Consider the following 19,889-nt stretch of genomic DNA (forward strand, 5'->3'; position numbering starts at 1 on the left):
TTATTTCTTCCAAAGATAGTACTGAGGACCAGGGGGCATACACTGCATATGGAAGAAAAGGGATTCCGCAGCTAAATAGGAAAGGGTTCTTTACAGTTAAAGCAGTCAAATTGTGGAATGCCCTACCACAAGAGGTAGTGATGGCAGATACTATAACAGCTTTTAAAAAGGGCTGGATGATTTTTCCCTCACCCTATGACTGCACCACGAGAGAGGATTTGCCCATCAAGGACCGGAAACCTTCAGGATAAAAAGGGGCGGTCCTCTCCCCGCCTCAGTTGGTTTCCTGTCCTTGACGGATACCTCAGGATTCGGCCCTGGAGGGCCGTGGATTTCTATACATGTTCTTAACCGGTCCCGGCGGGCGGTTATGGCGGTGGCACGGGTCCTGCCTCGCTCCGCTCGGGTTCCTGGAGGCGCCATGGCGGATCCCCAGGAGTTGCGACCGTGAGCGGGAGCGCGCACCCAGCAGCAGGTAAGTGCAGCAGCTTGCCGGTCCTTCCAGGGTGGTGAAGCTGCTCGCGGTCGCGTGTGCTGCAGGCGGGCGCCATCTTGTGGGGCGTATCTTGGCGTGCGGGCGTTGCGCATGCGCGGCGCCCGCAAGTGACCTGCGCTGACGTTGGCGGTGACGTCATACCCGGCAGTGTGTCAGGAGGCGCGCGGAGGGAACCAGGAGAGTTGCGCTCGGTATAAAAACGGAGCCTCTGGTAATGGCAGTTCTCCAGTCCTCTCTGCATGCAGCCATGGACAAAGATGGGCACTGTGAGGAGGAACGTCACTCAGTGATTGAGTCCTCATCCCCCCTTCCCCCCCCCCCCTCCTCCAGCAAGAAGGTTGAGAAACAGCCTGAGCGTCGCAGGAGCGACTCTGGTTCGGATGCCAGCTTGTCTAGTAAGCATGCCACCCGGTCCAGTAAGCAGGCCCGAGAATCGTCTGATGGCAAGGACGCCTCCAGAGGGATGTCTTCGGTGATGAAAGCTCCTTCACCAGAACAGTTACCGGCCCTTCATCTTCTTGTGGGTGAGTGATCTTCGGGCATGTGTACCTGTTTCATTGTTCTCCTGGTGTTGTTTCCCCCCTGTCCCTGTCGTACCTAGGTGAAAAAGCCAAGTCTGAAATTTCCAAGTCGAATAACAGGGAATGCGCCCTCTGTAACCGGGGACTAGCTTAGTCCTGGTCCAAACGGCTCTGAAAGGACTGTGTCCAGCAGACCATTTCGGATGAGACACCTGGTTTTGCCAATGATCTTCGCGCCATTATCCGGTCCGAAGTTCAAAGCTCTCTACAGTCCCTGAAAGAGCCTCCTCGTAAGCTGCATAGACATGCCTCCCTCGACCTCGCCATCCAGTCGGTCTGAGGGGGAATGCGGGTCTGAGGGTTCTGAATTTTCTTCATCTGACAGTGAAGCTGAAATACACCAGTGCTTCCCTGTAGAGGGCACGAGCAAGCTGATTAAGGCTGTCAGACACTATGGGCATTACTGAGGAGAAACTGCAGCCTTCAGTTCAGGATGTCATGTTTAAGGTTCTGGAGCATAGAAAGCCTAGAACCTTCCCGGTGGTAGACAAGGTACAGGCGTTTATCTCCAGAGAATGGAAGAAACCGGATAAGCGGGGTTCTCTTCCGGGTGGCTTTGAGCGCAAGTATCTCTTTGAGGAAGCAACCTGTTCCCACTGGGATAGGGCACCCAAATTGGATGTAGCTGTGGCTAAAGCATCTAAGAAGTTTTCTATTCCCTTAAAGGACATGGGATCCTTAAAGGACCCTATGGATCGAAAAGCGGATGTCTTCCTTAAAACCGCATGGGAGTCCTCAGCAGGTGCTCTCCGACCTGCCATAGCAGCTACATGCACTGCACGGTCTCTGGCGGTATGGTTGTCAGAGTTGGAGGATCAGCTTAAGAACAAAGTTCCACGTGAAGATATTATTTCTTCCCTGCCCAAGCTGCAGGGAGCTGCGGCTTTCATCTCGGATGCATCTGCAGATTCCACTAGACTAGCGGCTAAAACGGCGGTCCTTTCTAATGTGGCATGTCGGGCCTTATGGTTAAAATGTTGCCCTGGGGATCTGCAGGTTAACTCTAAGATGTGTTCCATTCCCTGTCAGGGCGAGTTTCTTTTCGGGTCCATTCTGGACGATGCTCTTGAGAAGCCTGGGGACAAAAGAGAGTCCTTTCCCTCCTTCAAGCGGTCCTTTCGTAAAAAGCAGTACACCCGTAAGTTCTCCCCCAGGAGTAGAAATACCTGGTCGGATTGAAAGAAGGAAGATAAGGGGTTCTTGTTCAAGGGCTCTTCCCAATCCAATACGTTTTCCCAATGACTCCCTTCCCCAGGTTGGGGGGAGATTGACCTACTTTCTTCCAGCCTGGGAATGCATTTCTTCAAGTCCGTGGATCCTCAACATCATGCAGTCAGGCCTGACGTTTCCATTCCGCAGTCTTCCTCCCAGGCATTTTCTACTGACATCCCCGAGGGCTTCCCCGAGCGAACAACATGCTTTGGAGGAGGAAGTGAAGACCCTATTGCGCAGGGCGGTCCTGACGGACGTCCCATTGGCGGAAAGGGGAGAAGGTTTTGACTCCCCTCTTTTTCTGGTCCGGAAACCGGACGGGACCTTTCGTGTCATCATAAACCTCAAAGGTCTAAACAGCCACCTGCAAATCTTGTCCTTCAAGATGGAATCGATGAAGTCTACAATAAAGTCTCTCTACCCAGGTTGTCATATGGCTGTCCTGGATCTGAAGGACGCGTATTATCACGTCCCCATCGCTCGTAATTTCCAGAAATATCTCAGGGTGGCGGTGCTTGTAGACGGGTCGGTGCGTTATCTGCAGTTCAGAGCCTTACCATTCGGCCTGGCGATTGCGCCCAGAATCTTCACGAAACTCGTCCTGGAAATCACAGCCCACCTACGAGAGAACAAGATTCTCATTATTCCGTATTTTGACGACTTCCTCGTGGTGGGGAATTTGGCAACCCATTGTACTGCTGTCCTTCAGACTGTCTGCTCAAAACTGGAACGTCTAGGCTGGATTTTGAACTTTGAGAAGTCTAGGTTGCTTCCAGCCACGGTATAAGTCTTTTTGGGACTTATTTTGGACCCTCCTACAGGAGTGTCGTCTGCCACCTTCCAAAGTGGAGAAGGTTCGCACTCTGGTGCAGCAGGCGGTGTCAGTTCGTTCATTTCCCTGCGAAGGGCTATGTCTCTCCTGGGCTCACTGACATCCACTCTCCCTGCTGTCCTATGGGCCCAAGGGCATACCAGGGTGTCCAGTGGGACATTTTAGAAAATCAGGCGATTCTGGGGGACAGGTTGAACAGTCGGATTACACTGCGCTCCAGCTCAATCACCTCCCTTCACTGGTGGCTGGTTCCTGCAAACCTCACAAGGGGAGTCCCATGGTCTATCCCGATGTCCCGAATTGTGACCACGGATGCCAGTGTGTCCGGAGGGGGGTCTCACCTGCTGGACCGTCCGATCCAAGGTCTCTGGTCGCCCCGGGAGGCAGCTTCCTTCTTCAATAACAGAGAGCTGCTGGCTGTGGAATGGGCACTGACCGGGCTTCTCCCTTCACTGACAGGTCACAATACCCGGGTGTTGTCGGACAATCAGGTGACGGTAGCTTATCTGAACCATCAGGGGGGCACAAGATCCAGGTCCCTTATGACTATAGCCGACAGGATTTGATTACTAGCAGAAACTCCCCTTCTGTCCCTCAGAGCCGTTCACATCAGGGGGAAAGACAACCTCACGGCGGATTTTCTGAGCCGCACTCGCCTGCACCAGGGGGAGTGGGCACTCAACCAGTCAGTCTTCGACCTCATCACGGCCAGGTGGGGGACTCCGGTCATCGACCTTTTTTCCACCAAGCAGAACAGAAAGGTTCCTCAATTCTGTTCTCTATATCCCAAGGAACATCCATACGCAGTGGACGCCCTGTCGACCATGTGGGACTTTCCCCTAGCATATGCATTCCCCCCCGCTGGTTCTTCTCCCCTCGGTCCTGAAGAAAATCAGAGACTACAAGGTCAGTCATTCTGATTGCTCCCTTCTGGCCAAAGCGACCATGGTTTTTTTGGCTGGTTCAGATGTCCCTTACCGACCCATGGGTCCTCCCGGAGATTCCAGATCTCCTGTCCCAGCGACCAGTGTCCCATCCTCCCACAGTCAAATTGCACATGATAGCATGGAATTTGAGAGGGCATTACTGATCAGTAAGGGGTTTTCCCACAATTTTAGTTTCCACGCTATTGTGTTGTAGAAAACCTGTGACCACCAAGATCTACTGTAGGACTTGGAGAAAGTTATCTTCATTGGGGGCTAGTGTGACAGGGGAGGTTCCCATTGGTCCCATCTTGGAATTTCTGCAGCGTGGGTTGGACAAGGTGTTGGCGGTTAGCACACTCAAGGTCCAGATCTCCGCATTAGCAGCGCTCTACAATTATGATGTCTCAGGGAACCCTTGGGTGGCTAGGTTTATCAGGGCCAGTTTGCGCCAGTGTCCTAAACGTGTCGTCTCCCTTCCTCCTTGGGACCTTAACCTGGTCTTAGCAGCCCTGACGGGTCCGCCATTTGAACCTATTGACTCCATCTGTTAAATGTTTCTCCTTTAAGACTGTCGTCCTGGTAGCTCTGACCTCTGCCCGTAGGATCAGCGACATTCAGGCCCTTTTTATCGACCCTCCTTACACTCAAATACTGGTCGATAGGGTATTGTTGCGCCCTGACCCTGCATACCTCCCCAAGGTGGTTTCTCGGTTTCATACGTCCCAGGAAATTGTGCTGCCTTCCTTTTGCACTAACCCGACACGTGCTGAGGAAAGGGGATGGCATTGTCTGGATGTGCGTCGTTGTCTCATCCAGTATCTTCTTGTCACCAGTCCCTGGAGGAAGGACAAGTCCCTTTTTGTCTCCTTCCAGGGGCCTCAAAAGGGGGATAAGAGTTCTAAGTCCACGCTGGCCAGGTGGATTAGGGACGCCATTGCGTTAGCTTACACGGCTAGGGGTGCTGACGTTCCTGTGGGTCTGAAAGCCCTTTCCACAAGGGCTATAGCATCTTCTTGGGCGGAACGGGCAGATGTTTCCATTGCACAAATCTGTAAAGCTGCCACGTAGTCGTCACCCTCGACCTTTTATAAACATTATAGGTTGGACCTTTTCTCCGATCTCACCTTTTGGGAGGCGTGTTCTACAGGCTGTGGTCCCTCCCGAACTCTTTTCGCTGTAATTCTCTCGTGGTGCTGTCATAGGGTGAGGGAAAAATACGTAATTACTTACCGGTAATGTGTTTTTTCCGAACCCATGACTGCACCCTTATATTCCCTCCCCTGCACTGGGGGTTGTTAGTTGGTTCACCTTCCTTTTTTCCTTATGCCACATCTTCTGGTGGTGGCCTTATATTAACCTGTTTTTTTCGGAGGTCCTCTCATGCTCTGTTATCAACTGAGGACCCCGCCCCTTTTTGTCCTGAAGGTTTCCTGCCCTTGATGGGCGGATCCTCTCTTGTGGTGCCGTCATGGGTTCGGAAAAAACACATTACCGGTAAGTAATTACGTATTTCCTCAGTACACACATTGTCGGTTATAAGTGACTTGGGGACAAAATATATAATTGGTGGAAGAAGGTTGAACTAGATGGACCTAGGTTGAAAAAAAAAAAAAGACCTATGTAACTGAAAAAAAAACTCCACGTGCACTATACTTCATGTTTCTCAATTACGTTGGTGGCATAAGGATTTGCTTGTAGTTTTGCAACAGTGGTGCCTGAAGTCCTCTGCCCCTGTCTTACACTACCTTCCTGTGAGAGACCATTGTGTAGGGAAAGTATTGGGTCACTTTGTTACCCTGTCCCCTGACCTAGGTTTTGTTTTGTTTTTTACTTTTTAATTGTGATAACCTTTGTATTTTGAGGGGAAATTTTGTTAGTAGTCAGACTTTGGTTATATCCCCCAATAAATCTGCTTGTTTTTGACACTAGTATGAACAATGCAATCCTGTAAAATCTGCACATAAACCTCAGCATAAGCGCAAGAGAAGTTGACATTGCGGATTGCAAACTCGCACCGCAGGTCAGTGTATTCTGAATACAATAAGCACGGTGGGCAGATTTCCTATACAGCAGTGGAACTTTTTTGCAGATGTTTATCACATTTCACAATGTTTAAAAAGGCCTGGAGAGCAATGTGTTAAATGTCACATGCTCATTTTTAATATGCATGAAATCTGGGAGAAATGCAAAACAAAGATTACAACTTGCATGTATTTGTTCCGTGCTTTTTTTTTTTTTTTTTTTTTTTTTTTTTGAGGGCTGTCTTGCATAAGTAACTTTTTGGGGGACTTTTCTACATAGAAATATATCTTCATTCTTTTTTTTTTTTTCCCTCATTTTTACATTCGACACAGGTGCTGAAAAATGGAATATTAGCGTAAAACATTGGTTTAAGTTAATACTCACCTAGAATGTCTCAATGATAACTGTCCTCTATTTTGATAATCTTCCGTCTTCTTTTTTCTGTATCAGATTTTCCACCGGTGGCGGAGTCTGCAGTATATGCAGTTTACATTGCCTTTTATGTGCAGGCATGCAGAGCTGGCAATCACTGGGCTGCAGCAGCTCTAGGCCCAACCTCATGGCTGCTTCCAGTGCTATGTCCAATAACTACTGTACAATTTTATTTGTTTTTATAGATTATTAAAGTCTAGTTCAGCTTTTTCCTATTGACTTCAGTGTGCACGTTGACCTGCCGGGAGTGGGCCACCAAGGTCACCAGATGTCTGTTCTCCTGACACTGGCGTCCCAGAGGTAGCACATGCACCTCACCTGTCAGGCATTTATCAGATTCCTATTTTCCGGCAAATAAAACTCTTCTAAAGTTACTCAATATATTTTCTCTAACAGTTCTTAGTTTTCACGAACTTTGGCCTTACCCTGAAATTTTTCGATGACTGCGAGCAAACTGGGCAGCTATAATTTTGGATGAAGTACAGGCGTCCTAGTCATGTGATCATACTACATTACGTGTTGGCCTAGAGCAGCGTGTTAACTCACTTAGGGCCTATACCCATTCTACCATTGTGTACTGATTTCATACATTTTCCCCATACAGAGTACAATGCTGTTTTATGACACTTATGACTGAAGAACTCTTGTTGCTCAATGTTTCCCTTTTACATTTTGAAACTGACTGCTGTTTCTTAAAGGGAGTCTGTCACCCCCAGAGAACTAAAGAAAAACTCATGCAGGTGACTTGGCTCCTTTTTTAAATAATCATACCCATGGTACAAACTTTAGTTTCCAGAAGGAAACATTTTTTTTTTTGACTCAGAGCACCATAACACTAGCTCAATTAGCATATCGTGATTGACAGCACTTACCTGAGTCTGCAGTTTGGCACGCACGCTGCAGGAACCCAGCTGGACTCAGTGTTATTGCAGGCTCCTGTCTGTGGCTGTCGCTCGATATTTGAGTGCAGACAGGAACCAGTAAAAGCCCACTGACACAATGTGAGTGTGTCTGTGCCCCTGCTGTGTCCATGCAGAGGTGTAGATCTGCCCATGGAGATTGACAGTGCTTGCCTGAACAATATTACAGTGCTCAATATGAAAATTGAGCTGGCGTATTGGTGCACTGAGCCTTTGGCCAGCCAAGCTAAGGGTGCACCAAGACCTGATTTGCAAACAAAATGTTTTCTGGCAGTTAAGGCTGCTTTCACACTACTTTTTTTTAACATGCGTCCTGAACGTTTCTTTAACGCAAAAACGGATCCAGTGCAAATGCGTTTTCATTTCAATGCATTTGCAATGGACTCGCGACAACATGCGTTCACCTGCGTTTGTGTGTGTTTATAGTAAGGATCCAGCAACTTGCAGTTTTTTAACATTTTTCAAAAACGCTACTTGTAGCGTTTTTGAGCTGCGTCCAAATACTGCAAATTGCTGGATCCTGACTAAACAGCATGCAAACGTATGTGAACGCTGGCATGCTGATAGACAGGATCCTGCTTGCTCTACTGAGCATGCCCAGAAACCAGCCTCGGGTGATCAGTCTCTCTCTCCTCCTCCCTCTCTCCACCCTCCCTTTCCTCTCTCACTCCCCTGCCTGAGAGCTGCGGACACTCGTAACCAAGATAAATATCGGGTAACCAAGCAAAGCGCTTCTTAGTTAACCAATATTTCCGTTGGTTACGTGTGTAGGGAGTAGGGAGCCCAGCTCCTAGCAGCTACGGAAGCTCGTAACAAAGGTAAATATCGGGTATCCAAGCAAGTTACCCGATGTTTACCTTGGTTATGAGTCCCCACAGCTGGCAGAAGCCGGCTCCCAGTCTCACGTTCAGTTTCACTGACTCCCGATCACATGACTCCAATGCCCGCCCATAAACTTAAAGTGACAGGATCCTGCAAAATAACACATGCATTTTGCATGCGTTTTTTTGCTGTAAAAGCAGGATCCGCTTTTACAGCAAAAAAACGTTCATGACGCATGTTAAAAAAACGTAGTGTGAAAGCTGCCTAAACCAGCAGATACACTTTTAAAGCTTTGCACACGCTGCGTTCTGGCTTTTGACAATTGTAAACACTGCATTTGACAAAAAAATGCATCCAAAATGCATGCATTTTGAGTGCATTTTGGATGCATTTTTGACTGCGAGACAGCCATGCGATGACAATAAACTCTGATGAACTTCATCTGACTTCATTGTCATCGGGCGGCTGTGTCTGTGTGCCACGGCCTGATTTGCGGTCACCGGTGAAAGGACTCACCGGTGACCGCAAATCACCTGAGTGACTGAAGTGAGCCGCGCGATCAGCGGTTCCGTCACTCAGGTTACATGAGGCCAGCTGGAGTCCTCCACCCGAGACCGCAAATCACTTAAGTGAGGGCACCGCTGATCACTTCAGTCACTCGGGCGACTTGCTGTCACAGTTGGAGAATCCAGCGGTGGCCACGGGTAACCTGAGTGACGTAATCGCTGATAGCGCGACTCACTTCAGTTGCTGCTTGGAGCTGACAGAGCGGTCATGGTCTGCGGCCGCTCGCTGTCAGCTGCCGATGTAGCAGAACTGAAAGCGTCGTGGGACCTCTTGTGGATTACGTCGGACCTGGAGGGCTGTTTGGGGATTTCAATAGTGGTGAAAGGGTGATTTTGTATTTTTTTTCCAAATAAGGCTATGTGCGCACTTACCGGATTTTGCCGCGGATTTTTCGCGGATTTGCTGCATGTTTCGCTGCAGAAAATGTTCATAACATCTCTGCAGTGAATCACCAGCAAATCCTATGGAGAAAAAAAATCCTGTGCGCACTGGGCGGAATTTGACAGCTGCATGTTTTGCTGCGGGAATCCCGCAGCAAAAACAAGTGCATGTCACTTCTTTTCCGCACATCGCTGCGGGATTTCACTCCATTGACTCCAATGTAATCATGAAATCCCGCAGGGAATAACGCAGGTAGCAAATTCTGTGCGGTTCACTGCGTTTTCCTGCGTTATTCCCTGCGGTATTTCGCGGTTTACCTCCGGTAATGTACATCGCCTGTCTGCGGTTTTGCAGGGAAGTGATGTCATTACAGGAAGAGGAAGCCGTGCAGAGAGTAAACACACACATCACAGACACACACACACATCACAGACACACACACACACATCACAGACACACACACACATCACAGACACACACACACATCACAGACACATAGAACACAGACACATAGAACACACATAGAAAGAAAACGGAAATATAGAAAACAAAGAACGTGGGCTCCGCTGCATATTTACCTTCCAGCCGAGGTAAGCACACAGCGGCGGCCCGGTATGCTCAGACTGGGGAGGGAGAGGGGCAGGGGTAATGTCCCCCGCCTCACTCCCCCTCCGGCAGCCGAGAATATCAGCCGCAGCTGCCCCGGGACTGTCGCATGCATTATGCGGCAGCACCGGGAGTGTCCTCGGCTCTTCCTGCCGCCGTGTAGCATTGGCGGCAGGGTAATACAAGGGGTTAATGGTGGGGGATCACCGCCATTAACCCCAGGCTTGATCATGGCAGCGTCTATGTGACAGCTGACATGATCAACCCGTAAGTAAAGTGAAAAAAACACACACAGAAAAAACCTTTATTTTAAATAAAACCAACAAGCCTCGTTAACCCTTTTATTAACCCCTCCCGCACCAAAGCTCCGGCGTAATCCACACAGCTCCGGCATAATCCACAGCTCCGGCGTCCTGCACTGCTGACATCCAGCCGCGACTGTCACAGACACAGGCTGAATGCAGCAGACAGCAGAGGTAATTACCGGTCATTTCCCACGGCCGGTAATGTTAACTCACTGCCGACCGTGGGAAATGCAGCGATCTGTCCTCTATCTATCCCTCTGTCTGTCTGTCTATCTATCTATCTATCTATCTATTCTTCTGTCTATCTATCTACTATCTCAGAATTAAATGACTTTTTTTTTTTTTTTTTTTCAATGTGCTTTATTGCATTGAATGCAATAAAGCACATCCCAACCCGCACGCAGCAAAACCGCGGCAATACCGCGAATAATACCGCGGTAAAACCGCGGCAAACCGCATGCGGTTTTCGGGTGCGGTTTCCCCGCGGTTTTTTACCGCGGGTGCGGTAATCTTTGAGAGCATGCGGAATTTTCTCAAGAAAATTCCATTTCCCAGTGCGCACATGGCCTAAAGGATTTTTTGGGTGTATGTGTTTTTCTTGTTTTTCTTTACAGGTTAATCATGGGGTCTTATAGACGCCTGCCATGATTAACCTATGTCTTAACTCCTTATTATCCCAATAGCCACCACACCAGGGCAATTTAGGATGAGCCGGGTAGAGTCCCAGGACTGTCGCATCTAATGGATGCGGCAATTCTGGGCGGCTGCTGGCTATTAGGCTGAGTCGCTCCCCATAACGTGGGGCTCCCCATCCTGACAATACCAGCCTTCAGCCGTGTGGCTTTACCTTGGCTGGTATCAAAATTGGGGGGGACCGCAAGGCTGGTATTCTCAGGATGGGGAGACCCCCAGCCTAACAATATCAGCCAGCAGCCGCCCAGAATAGCCGCATCCATTAGATGCAACAGTTCTGGGACTCTACCCGGCTCATCCCGATTTGTCCTGGTGCGTTGACAATCGGGGTAATAAGGAGTTAATGGCAGCAGCCCATAGCTGCCACGAAGTCCAAGATTAATCATGTCAGGCGTCTCCCCAAGATACCTTCCATGATTAATCTGTAAGTTACAGTAAATAAAAACATACACCCGAAGAAATCCTTTATTTGGAATAATAAACACTAACAAATACCCTCGTTCACCAATTTATTAAGCCCGAAAAAGCCATCCATGTCTGGCGTAATCCACTGAGGTCGCGCGTCGCTTCCAGCTCTGCTAGATGAAGGTGACAGGAGCTGCAGAAGAACACTGCCGCTCCTGTCAGCTCCACACAGCAACTGAGGTGAGCCACGCAATCAGCTGAGCTGTCACTGAGGTTACTCGCGGCCACCGCTGGATCCTCCAACTGTGACTGCAAGTCGCCCGAGTGACAGCGATGAAGTCACAGATGAGTTGCGGTCACGGGTGGAGGATCCAGCTAGCCGCGGGTAACCTGAGTGACGGCAGCACTAATCGCGCTGCTCACTTCAGTCACTCAGGGGATTAGCGGTCACCGGTGAATCCTTCGGGTGACCGCTAATCAGTACGCGACAGACAGAGCCGCGGTATGACAATGAAGTCGGGTGAAGTTCACCCGAGTTCATTCTAATCGCGCGTCGCTGTCTGTCAGCCGATATGTATCAACGTCATTGTGCATCACACGTGGAACATTTCACACGGGCAACACACGGACAACACACGGACATGTCACTTACGTATCTCACGCACACACGGACATTCAACACGCACTTACGGCTAGCATACGCAATTCACACGGATGCCACACGTACCAGAAAAACTGACTTAAAAACTGAAAACGGACCCGAAAAACGGACCGTAACACACATGCGTATTTTTCACGGATGTGTGTCGGAGGCCTTAAAGGGGTTATTCAGGTTTGGTATTAGTTTGCAGACTTCTGAATCGTGACATTGTGCAATGTGCACGCTGGGAGAATTCTCTTGTGCTGGGTCATAGACATGTGATGCGAATATGCAAATTGAATGCTTGTGGTCATGTGACCTTCTGCTCACTGGAGCAAAGCACGCTGTCAGGATTCAGAAGTCTGGTCATATAGTCACTGCAGGCTCTCATCCTAAACCTGGACAGCCCCTTTTTAAGATGAAATATGTAATAGTTCTTTGTACTCTACTGGTTTTAATCACTAAGCGCGTTCATAATTGTGCAGACCCTTTATCTTGGTTTTGTGTTCTATATGAAGATTGTAGCTTTTAATTGGTAGACAGTTGAGAGGTCCGAATTTCTAATGGATGCTCATTTTTACCACAAGTGTAGTGAGCAGGGACATCTGAGTCTGTGTGCCCGGCATGTTTGGACAGGTATGCTCATGCTTGCTTGGAACGCTGATGCTTTTATGATGGGCTTATGTTTTCATGTTGATTTATATATGCAGCATATTATGTGATATGATCTGTTTCATGCTCATGCATGAACACTAGGGCATTCGGCTGTAGTGTTAGACTTTAATTCTCCGCCAGGTTGGTATTGTATTTTTAGCTGATGTTGGATGTCTTCTAGCAGAAAATACAAGCTGTCATGTAATGACAGCAGTGCAGATTCCTGGAATAGATTTTTCATTTGCGACGCGAGACTCCTATGTGTAAGAGAACATCGTGTGCCTGGCTTTATTTCTCTATGGTGGCGATGTGTAAGAAGATATATAACGTGCCTGGCTCCTTGATTACTGTATGGTGGGCATATATTTGTAAGAGGATGTGTCAGGCCTTGATTTTCAGACTGTATGTGTAACCCTTGCTAGAAGACTGAAAACTATGATGGGAGCAGTGGGGGCCTTCGCGGGCAGACCTCTCTACAATGTTAGAGCAAGTGATTTCTACCTGGAACAATCTACAGGCCACAGCCCATATACATGCGCAAAGTAATTATGACAACTATTACAAATATTGGTCTTTCACTCCTTAGCAACTTACAGAATTCTTAGAATTTACTATTCTAGACCTGAATTGTTGGCGGTTGGTAAGGAGTTTTCAATGGCTCATAGGAAACTCCATACCAGGAAAGATATTTGAACAAATTATTAAACAACAATTATACAAATACCTGGATGAGAATGAAGTGATTAACCAGAGCCAGCATGGGTTTGTAACTAATAAGTCATGTCAGACTAACTTAATTTCCTTCTATGACAAAATCACTGACTGGGTGGATCAGGGAAATGCAGTAGACATAGTATAACTTGACTTCAGTAAAGCATTTGACAAAGTATCTCCTACAATCCTTATTGAAAAAATGACCAAGTGTGGAAAGGACAATGCAACTGTTAGATGGATTCGTAACTGGCTTAGTGATCGGAGTCAAAGAGTGGTCATAAATGGCTGCACATCCAGTTGGAAGACTGTCTCAAGTGGGGTACCACAGGACTCTGTCCTGGGCCCCGTGTTGTTCATCTTTATCAATGATTTAGATGAAGGTATTAAGGGTAAACTGATTAAATTTGCTGATGACACAAAGCTAGGAGGAATAGCTAATAATAGAGAAGATAGAGAGGATTCAACAAGATCTAAACAAGCTGGAACAATGGGCAGCAACTAATAGAATGGTTAACGGAGAAATGCAAAGTCATACATCTTGGCAAGAATAATGAAAAGAGCACATACAGCATGGGAGGAATAGAGCTATCCAACAGCATGTGTGAAAAAGACTTGGGTATACTCATAGATCACAGACTGAACATGAGTCAGCAGTGTGATGCAGCAGCAAAAAAGGCAAACACCCTTCTACGATGTATTAACAGAAGCATACATTCTAGATCACGTGAAGTCATTATCCCCCTTTACCACTCTTTGGTCAGACCACATCTGGAATATTGTGTCCAGTTCTGGGCATCACATTTTTAAAAAGACCTCAACAAACTGGAGCAAGTTCAGAAAAGAATGACCAGAATGGTGACTGGTCTGCAAACCATGTCCTATGAGGAACGGTTACAGGATTTAGAATTGTTTAGCTTGCAAAAGAGAAGACTGAGAGGAGACTTAATAGCTGTCTACAAATATCTTAAAGGCTATCACACTGTAGAGCAGGGTTCTCCAACTCCAGTCCTCCATGCCCACCAACAGTGCATGTTTTCAAGATTTCCTTAGCATTGCACTGCTGTTGGAACCAGCACCTGGGCAGGTAATTACATTAACACCTGTGCAATACTAAGGAAATCCCAAAAACCTGCACTGTTGGTGGGCCTTGAGGACTGGAGTTGGGGACCTCTGCTGTAGAGGGATCAGTTTTATTCTCATTTTCACAAGGTAAGACTAGAAGCAATGGGATGAAACTGATGGGGAGGAGACACAGATTAGATATTAGAAAAAACTTTGACAGTGAGGGTGATCAACGAGTGGAACAGGCTGCCACGAGAGGTTGAGTTCTCCTTCAATGGAAGTTTTTAAAGAGGTTGGACGGACATCTGTCTGGGATGATTTAGTGACTCCTGCTTTGAGCAGGGGGTTTGGACTAGATGACCCAGGAGGTACATTCCAACTCTAATATTCTATGATTCTATGAAACTCGTAGCTTGGGTAGATAATCTGGAATTGAGCCTTTATAGCTAAATACCTGTCCTAACGCCAGCGATCACACAACAAAAGTCAAAATGCTTGTTCATTGGGTGATTGTATTGTTTACACTGGCAAAAAATAGTTAACCGCTCTGCATACTCAAATAAACAGAGTGCTGCAAATAGCATGAAACATACGGTACTTGGTCCCCGGTGGCTATTCGAGCAACCCAGGAGACTAGTCGGGCAGGCGGATCCCCGGCAGATTCTCCCTACTGCAGCATTTCGGAGTCTCACGCTGTCTGAGATCATAGTCAGTGTCTGGTAAATGCTGCCCAATCCACAGTCGGCATCAACTCTCAGGTTCCCTTCTTATAAGGGAAGGACGTAAGAGTAGTCTGTGTTATAGAAGCACAGATTTTGCTAAGTATTTATGCCTGATCATGGGAGTCAATGAACAGCTCCAGGCTGCTGGGTCCTATTGTCTGTGGCTACCATAAAGCATATAAGTGCATTTTACAGCAGCTCAGGCAAGATGGGCCCCCATAATTATGTACAGCAAATGGAAATATACAATCTCAGAAATGAAATAAAATGTAATTAAAAGTGTTAGTATCTGGATTATTCTTGGTGATGCAAAAGCACACTTCAGCAGTGTCTCATCCTTGAACTTTATATACCTTGGGCTGTAGAATGCTATAATCCATTTTACAGGTGTTGTCCTTAATGAATTCTTCAGTATTGAAAGCAAACATGAAGTCACAATCCTAGGAGGGCTAAATGAATTTATAGTGAAGTTTTATGGACCACAAGGAAGTAAGTATTACTATTACGATTATCCCATTTCTTCCAGGTATGATCTTCACTTCATGGTAATGCTGGTGATTTGATAGAATTTCTTGAGTGGCATTCAGATTTTCCAGCAGTTTTCATTTTTTTGCTTTTAAAGCTATGTGTGCAGGTTGCCCATGGTGCAGTATGCCTCAGAAAATGATTCCTCATTTAAAGGGAACGGTCAGCAGGTTTTGAGACCTTTTTTTTTTTTTCAACTAACGTCATCTATATAAAACGTCTGCAATGTTCATTATGTCTATACTTGTCTATAAGTGTTTTACCAGTGTAGAGCAGACTTGAATACTTCTGGCCAGGCTCATGCACAACTATTCAGGAGGCATGATGTGCTGCATGCGTGTCCCAGAAGAGAAGTGGCAGGGCGGGGAGACCAGCATGGCTTCCTTGCACCTGTCAGCACTCTCAAATGTATCCCCATTTGAAGGACACAGATACTATTGAATAGAGTGTAACTAGTGCTCGGAGTGTTGTGGATTTTTGTTTTGGATGCAACTTAGTGAAAAAAACCCCACTGAGATATAAGTGATATTGTTAGTATTAGTGGTTGTACACTATGAAGAGCCATGTTGACTGCGCTTTTATATTACGAACATGTTTTGTTAGTGACAGTGTCCTGTTTTTCTGTTGCAGCCGTTGCTCCTGTGACTACATGATCTGGATTCTTGACACTTCTGCTGATGTCATGCTAGGATACCCCATGAGTGCTGACATTGTCTGCGGTATCCGAATGCAATGACGTGAAGTATGAGCAGGGCTCCTCTGGGAGAAGGAGAGCTTAGCCCAGACAAAGCATGTAATTGCTGGGACTCTTGGGGCATGTGAACATGACGCAAGTGGAAGTGTCGAGGAACTGGATAGTGCTTTCACAAGATTGGCACATGGGACACTGCATGTAAAATGCAGAGTTGGCTCCTTTTGAAAGGCTCTTAATAGTGCTGGGAGATCCTTTGAATGTCGCAGCAGACGTAGACCAGGCAAAATGTACTGAAAAAATGGAGTCAATGTGGGTACCAATTAGGTTTTTTTTCTTCAAAATAGGACATTATGGTATGGTTTTATTTTTTCTTAAACTATTCATAAGTGACCAGTTCTCTTTAATAGTTACTATGTTTTCATGTAACTGCAGAGTTGCTATCTGTTTAAAGTAGAAAAACAGAAGCTTTGTGTAATCTGGATTCCAAAGTCCAGAAAGTTTTCTGGGGTCAAGCCATACAATAGTCTATACTGGGCAGTTTCATAGTACTGCATTGACAATGCCTCAGGGTCACTGCAACCTGAAAGTGGAAATAACTACCTGTGTTTTTTCTTTAAAAATCAACCAAATGTTCACATTTTTGGCTTTTTGAAAGCTTTTTCCGATGTTTAGTAAATTTTAGTAATCTGAGTCTATTCCTTTTTGTGTTTCAGTTAAATCAAATTTTATTGAAACACATACATACACACATACATACATACATACACACATACACACATACATACATACATACATACACACATACATACATACACACATACACACATACATACACACATACATACATACACACATACATACATACACACATACATACACACATACACACATACACACATACACACATACACACATACATACACACATACATACATACACACATACATACATACACACATACATACTTGTACTCTGTATCGTGTATACCTATTGTAGACATATATCAATCAGAGTTACAGTATCTCTAGGTAGGCCTTAACACAAATTTGTTAATTATATGTCAACCCACGAGGAGGGATGATGTGAAACAAAGAAAAGAGAGGAGAAGGTGAGTAATCCATGAAAGAGGAAGGATATTACCATCTAGACACTAGGGGAGGAAAGACCAGGGATGAGTCTGGGAAGGGACCCTGCAGGAATAGCCGCCTGTCCTTCAAGTATATGCGAGATTCGCATCTAACGAGGGTGGTTCTGTGACCACCCACACCTCCAAATCCGAAAACCCGCATAGCAAGATCCACGGTGTCCAGACGTCAAACTTTTCCGAGCCGTCTGTGACCTGGGCCACCAGCTCTTCCGTTCTAAAGATGTCATTTAATTCTACGACAAGCTCCAATCGTAATGGAGTCTTCGTCTACCTCCAAAGTCAAGGGATCAGCCATCTGGCAGCTGATGATGTGTCTGATCATACTCTTTTTTTTATATTTTGAGATTGAAAGGTTGCACATAGATAAGAGGGTCAGTTCTGGAGATAAGCTGACCTTGAATGTTGAGTGCTTGTTGATGAGGTCGAAGACAGCTGTCGTCCATAAACCCCTAATGAGAGGACAAGAGGACAAGACCACCATATATGACTATAAGGTCCCCTGTGGTGCTCTCATCTCCAGCAGGCATCCGGGACCGAAGGGAAGATGCTGTTGATAGTTGCAGGCATCTATAACATATCGAGAGTATCTTGGAACTCCTCTTCTGAGTCAGGAAACATAGGGAAGACTTGAGAGAAGAGGCACTTAGCCCTAGCAATTAGGAAGCCAGAAGGCAGAGTAGCAGTGTCTCCTGAAAATCAGTGTTGGTTGAGAATAATCCTTTACTGAAGTCTCCAACCAGAACTGTTAAATAGTATTGGTCTTTCTATATAAGCTGAAGAAGGGACTTTCAGCCTCCTTGGTTGGCAGGGCCCGGGTGCAGTTGCAACTCCCTGCACCTATTGTAGTACACCTCTGCTTGTAATATGCTCATCTTGAAGGGGACACTGATACACCTTCACTTTTGAGAGAAGAGCAGAATTTTTGCACTTTTCTGAGAAATCCCTACCAATGTCAACTTTCCACTTAGGGAGGAAAGCAATCTACGGGCTGCTCTTTGTACGGGCTTCAAGGAAAATTCCGTACAACCTCGAAACTGTATGCTCTGGAGGGATCTTTGCCGAGGACAGGGTCTCAAAGGGGCTAGTCTCGAGTGCACCCCGGGGAGCCAAGGACCAAACATCGCTTTTTATTTGTTCGTGGAAGAACCAGGCTCCTGAAGGGGTCTGTAATCTGAGGAGTTGTGGCAATGGAATAAACTGCGAATTGCAGATATAATCCATCACAACCGGCCGTTCGCCTTATCTTTTTTGCAAAAAGATATCCCTGTCCATGCCTGCCGGAAAGGCGGGGTTATCATACAGGGTTGTTAGTGGACCAGGGACCAAGGAGAGGTGCAGGATTTTCGTAAACCTGGTCAGGCTCTCTAAAAGGAGTGAAGGGGGGGGGGGGTCCCATACTGTCTTATCCGCAGGGTGAAACCAGAGCCTGTCCACGGGCTCAAGTCCAGATCTCATGTGTTCAATATTTACCCATTTCCTCTGGCCCCCCCTGTGGAACAGGTCTAGGACACTTTCCCAGTGAGGCCAGGCTATATAAGCGGAGATCCGGAAGGCCCACCCCTCCAGTCCTCCTGGACCTACTAAGCATCAGGTACGATAGATTCCTTTTTGTGTTTTATACATCTATTACCAATGCACATAATGGCTGTTTGTCTTGTGGGTACTGCACCTAGGTTTGGTGTTGGAACTCTAAACAATCGCTTAATGTTACAAGGGAAACTTCAGCCATATTGGTTGCCACTTCTGATATATCACTGATCACACTATGGATTATAACAGTGACTGCTGAGTTGACAACCACTAAAAAAAACCTGGCTACTGATTGGACATATTAATGTATTTTCATACCGTTCTAATAGTCTCTACTTTCAGCCTCCTTGGTTCCAGGCAGGGCTCGGGTGCAGTTGCAATTCCCTGCACCTATTGTAGTACACCCCTGCATGTAATATGTTCATCTTGAAGGGGACACGGACACACCTTCACTTTTTTTTTTTTTTTTTGCCCCTTTACAGCCATCCTCGTGGTTTGTGTTTACATCTTGGACTTCCTGTCATCTCTTATTGTGTACCTCTAACATGTCCCAAGTAGTAGACCTGTATCTATCCTCCCCGGTCATGCACCCCCACCCACTCTCCCTACAAAGTACCATACACTGGCTCAAGAATGATAAAACGCTGCACCAAGTTTTCCCCCCCCCTCCTGCCTCCTCTTCAATTAATATGTGCTATCCTGAGACTCCTGTAGTCTGTATTAAGAGGTACAGACACTAGCACCACCTAGGCTCAGTGACTGCTGGGGAGCAAGTGGTCATATAGCGTAGTCATATAATCTTGCACTCTGAGTTGCCCAGTTAGAGTACTATTCACTGTGGAGCCTGCACTGCCTGTGTCTTCTGCTCCCCTTCCCTCTACACATCCCATTACCCACAACTGGCTCGGATCACTGTTCAAGCCTCCATTGTCATCACCGTTCAGTGCAGACTGGTGACGGAGCAGTTCAAAGCACATACAGGAAACCTTGTGTTCTTTAAA

General features: G+C 46.7%; 1 protein-coding gene across 1 annotated transcript in view; it reads left to right on the forward strand.

The window, feature by feature from the left end:
- UBE2H (ubiquitin conjugating enzyme E2 H) overlaps positions 1 to 19,889 on the forward strand; it is a 90,703-nt gene that overhangs the window by 30,019 nt on the left and 40,795 nt on the right. Inside the window, exon 2 of the mRNA XM_075345356.1 lies at positions 15,405 to 15,481. Within this exon, the coding sequence (XP_075201471.1) occupies positions 15,405 to 15,481 (77 nt within the window). The remainder of the gene's footprint in view (positions 1 to 15,404; positions 15,482 to 19,889) is intronic.

This window comes from Anomaloglossus baeobatrachus, chromosome 4, assembly GCF_048569485.1.
Source record: "Anomaloglossus baeobatrachus isolate aAnoBae1 chromosome 4, aAnoBae1.hap1, whole genome shotgun sequence".
Classification (NCBI taxonomy): Eukaryota; Metazoa; Chordata; class Amphibia; order Anura; family Aromobatidae; genus Anomaloglossus; species Anomaloglossus baeobatrachus.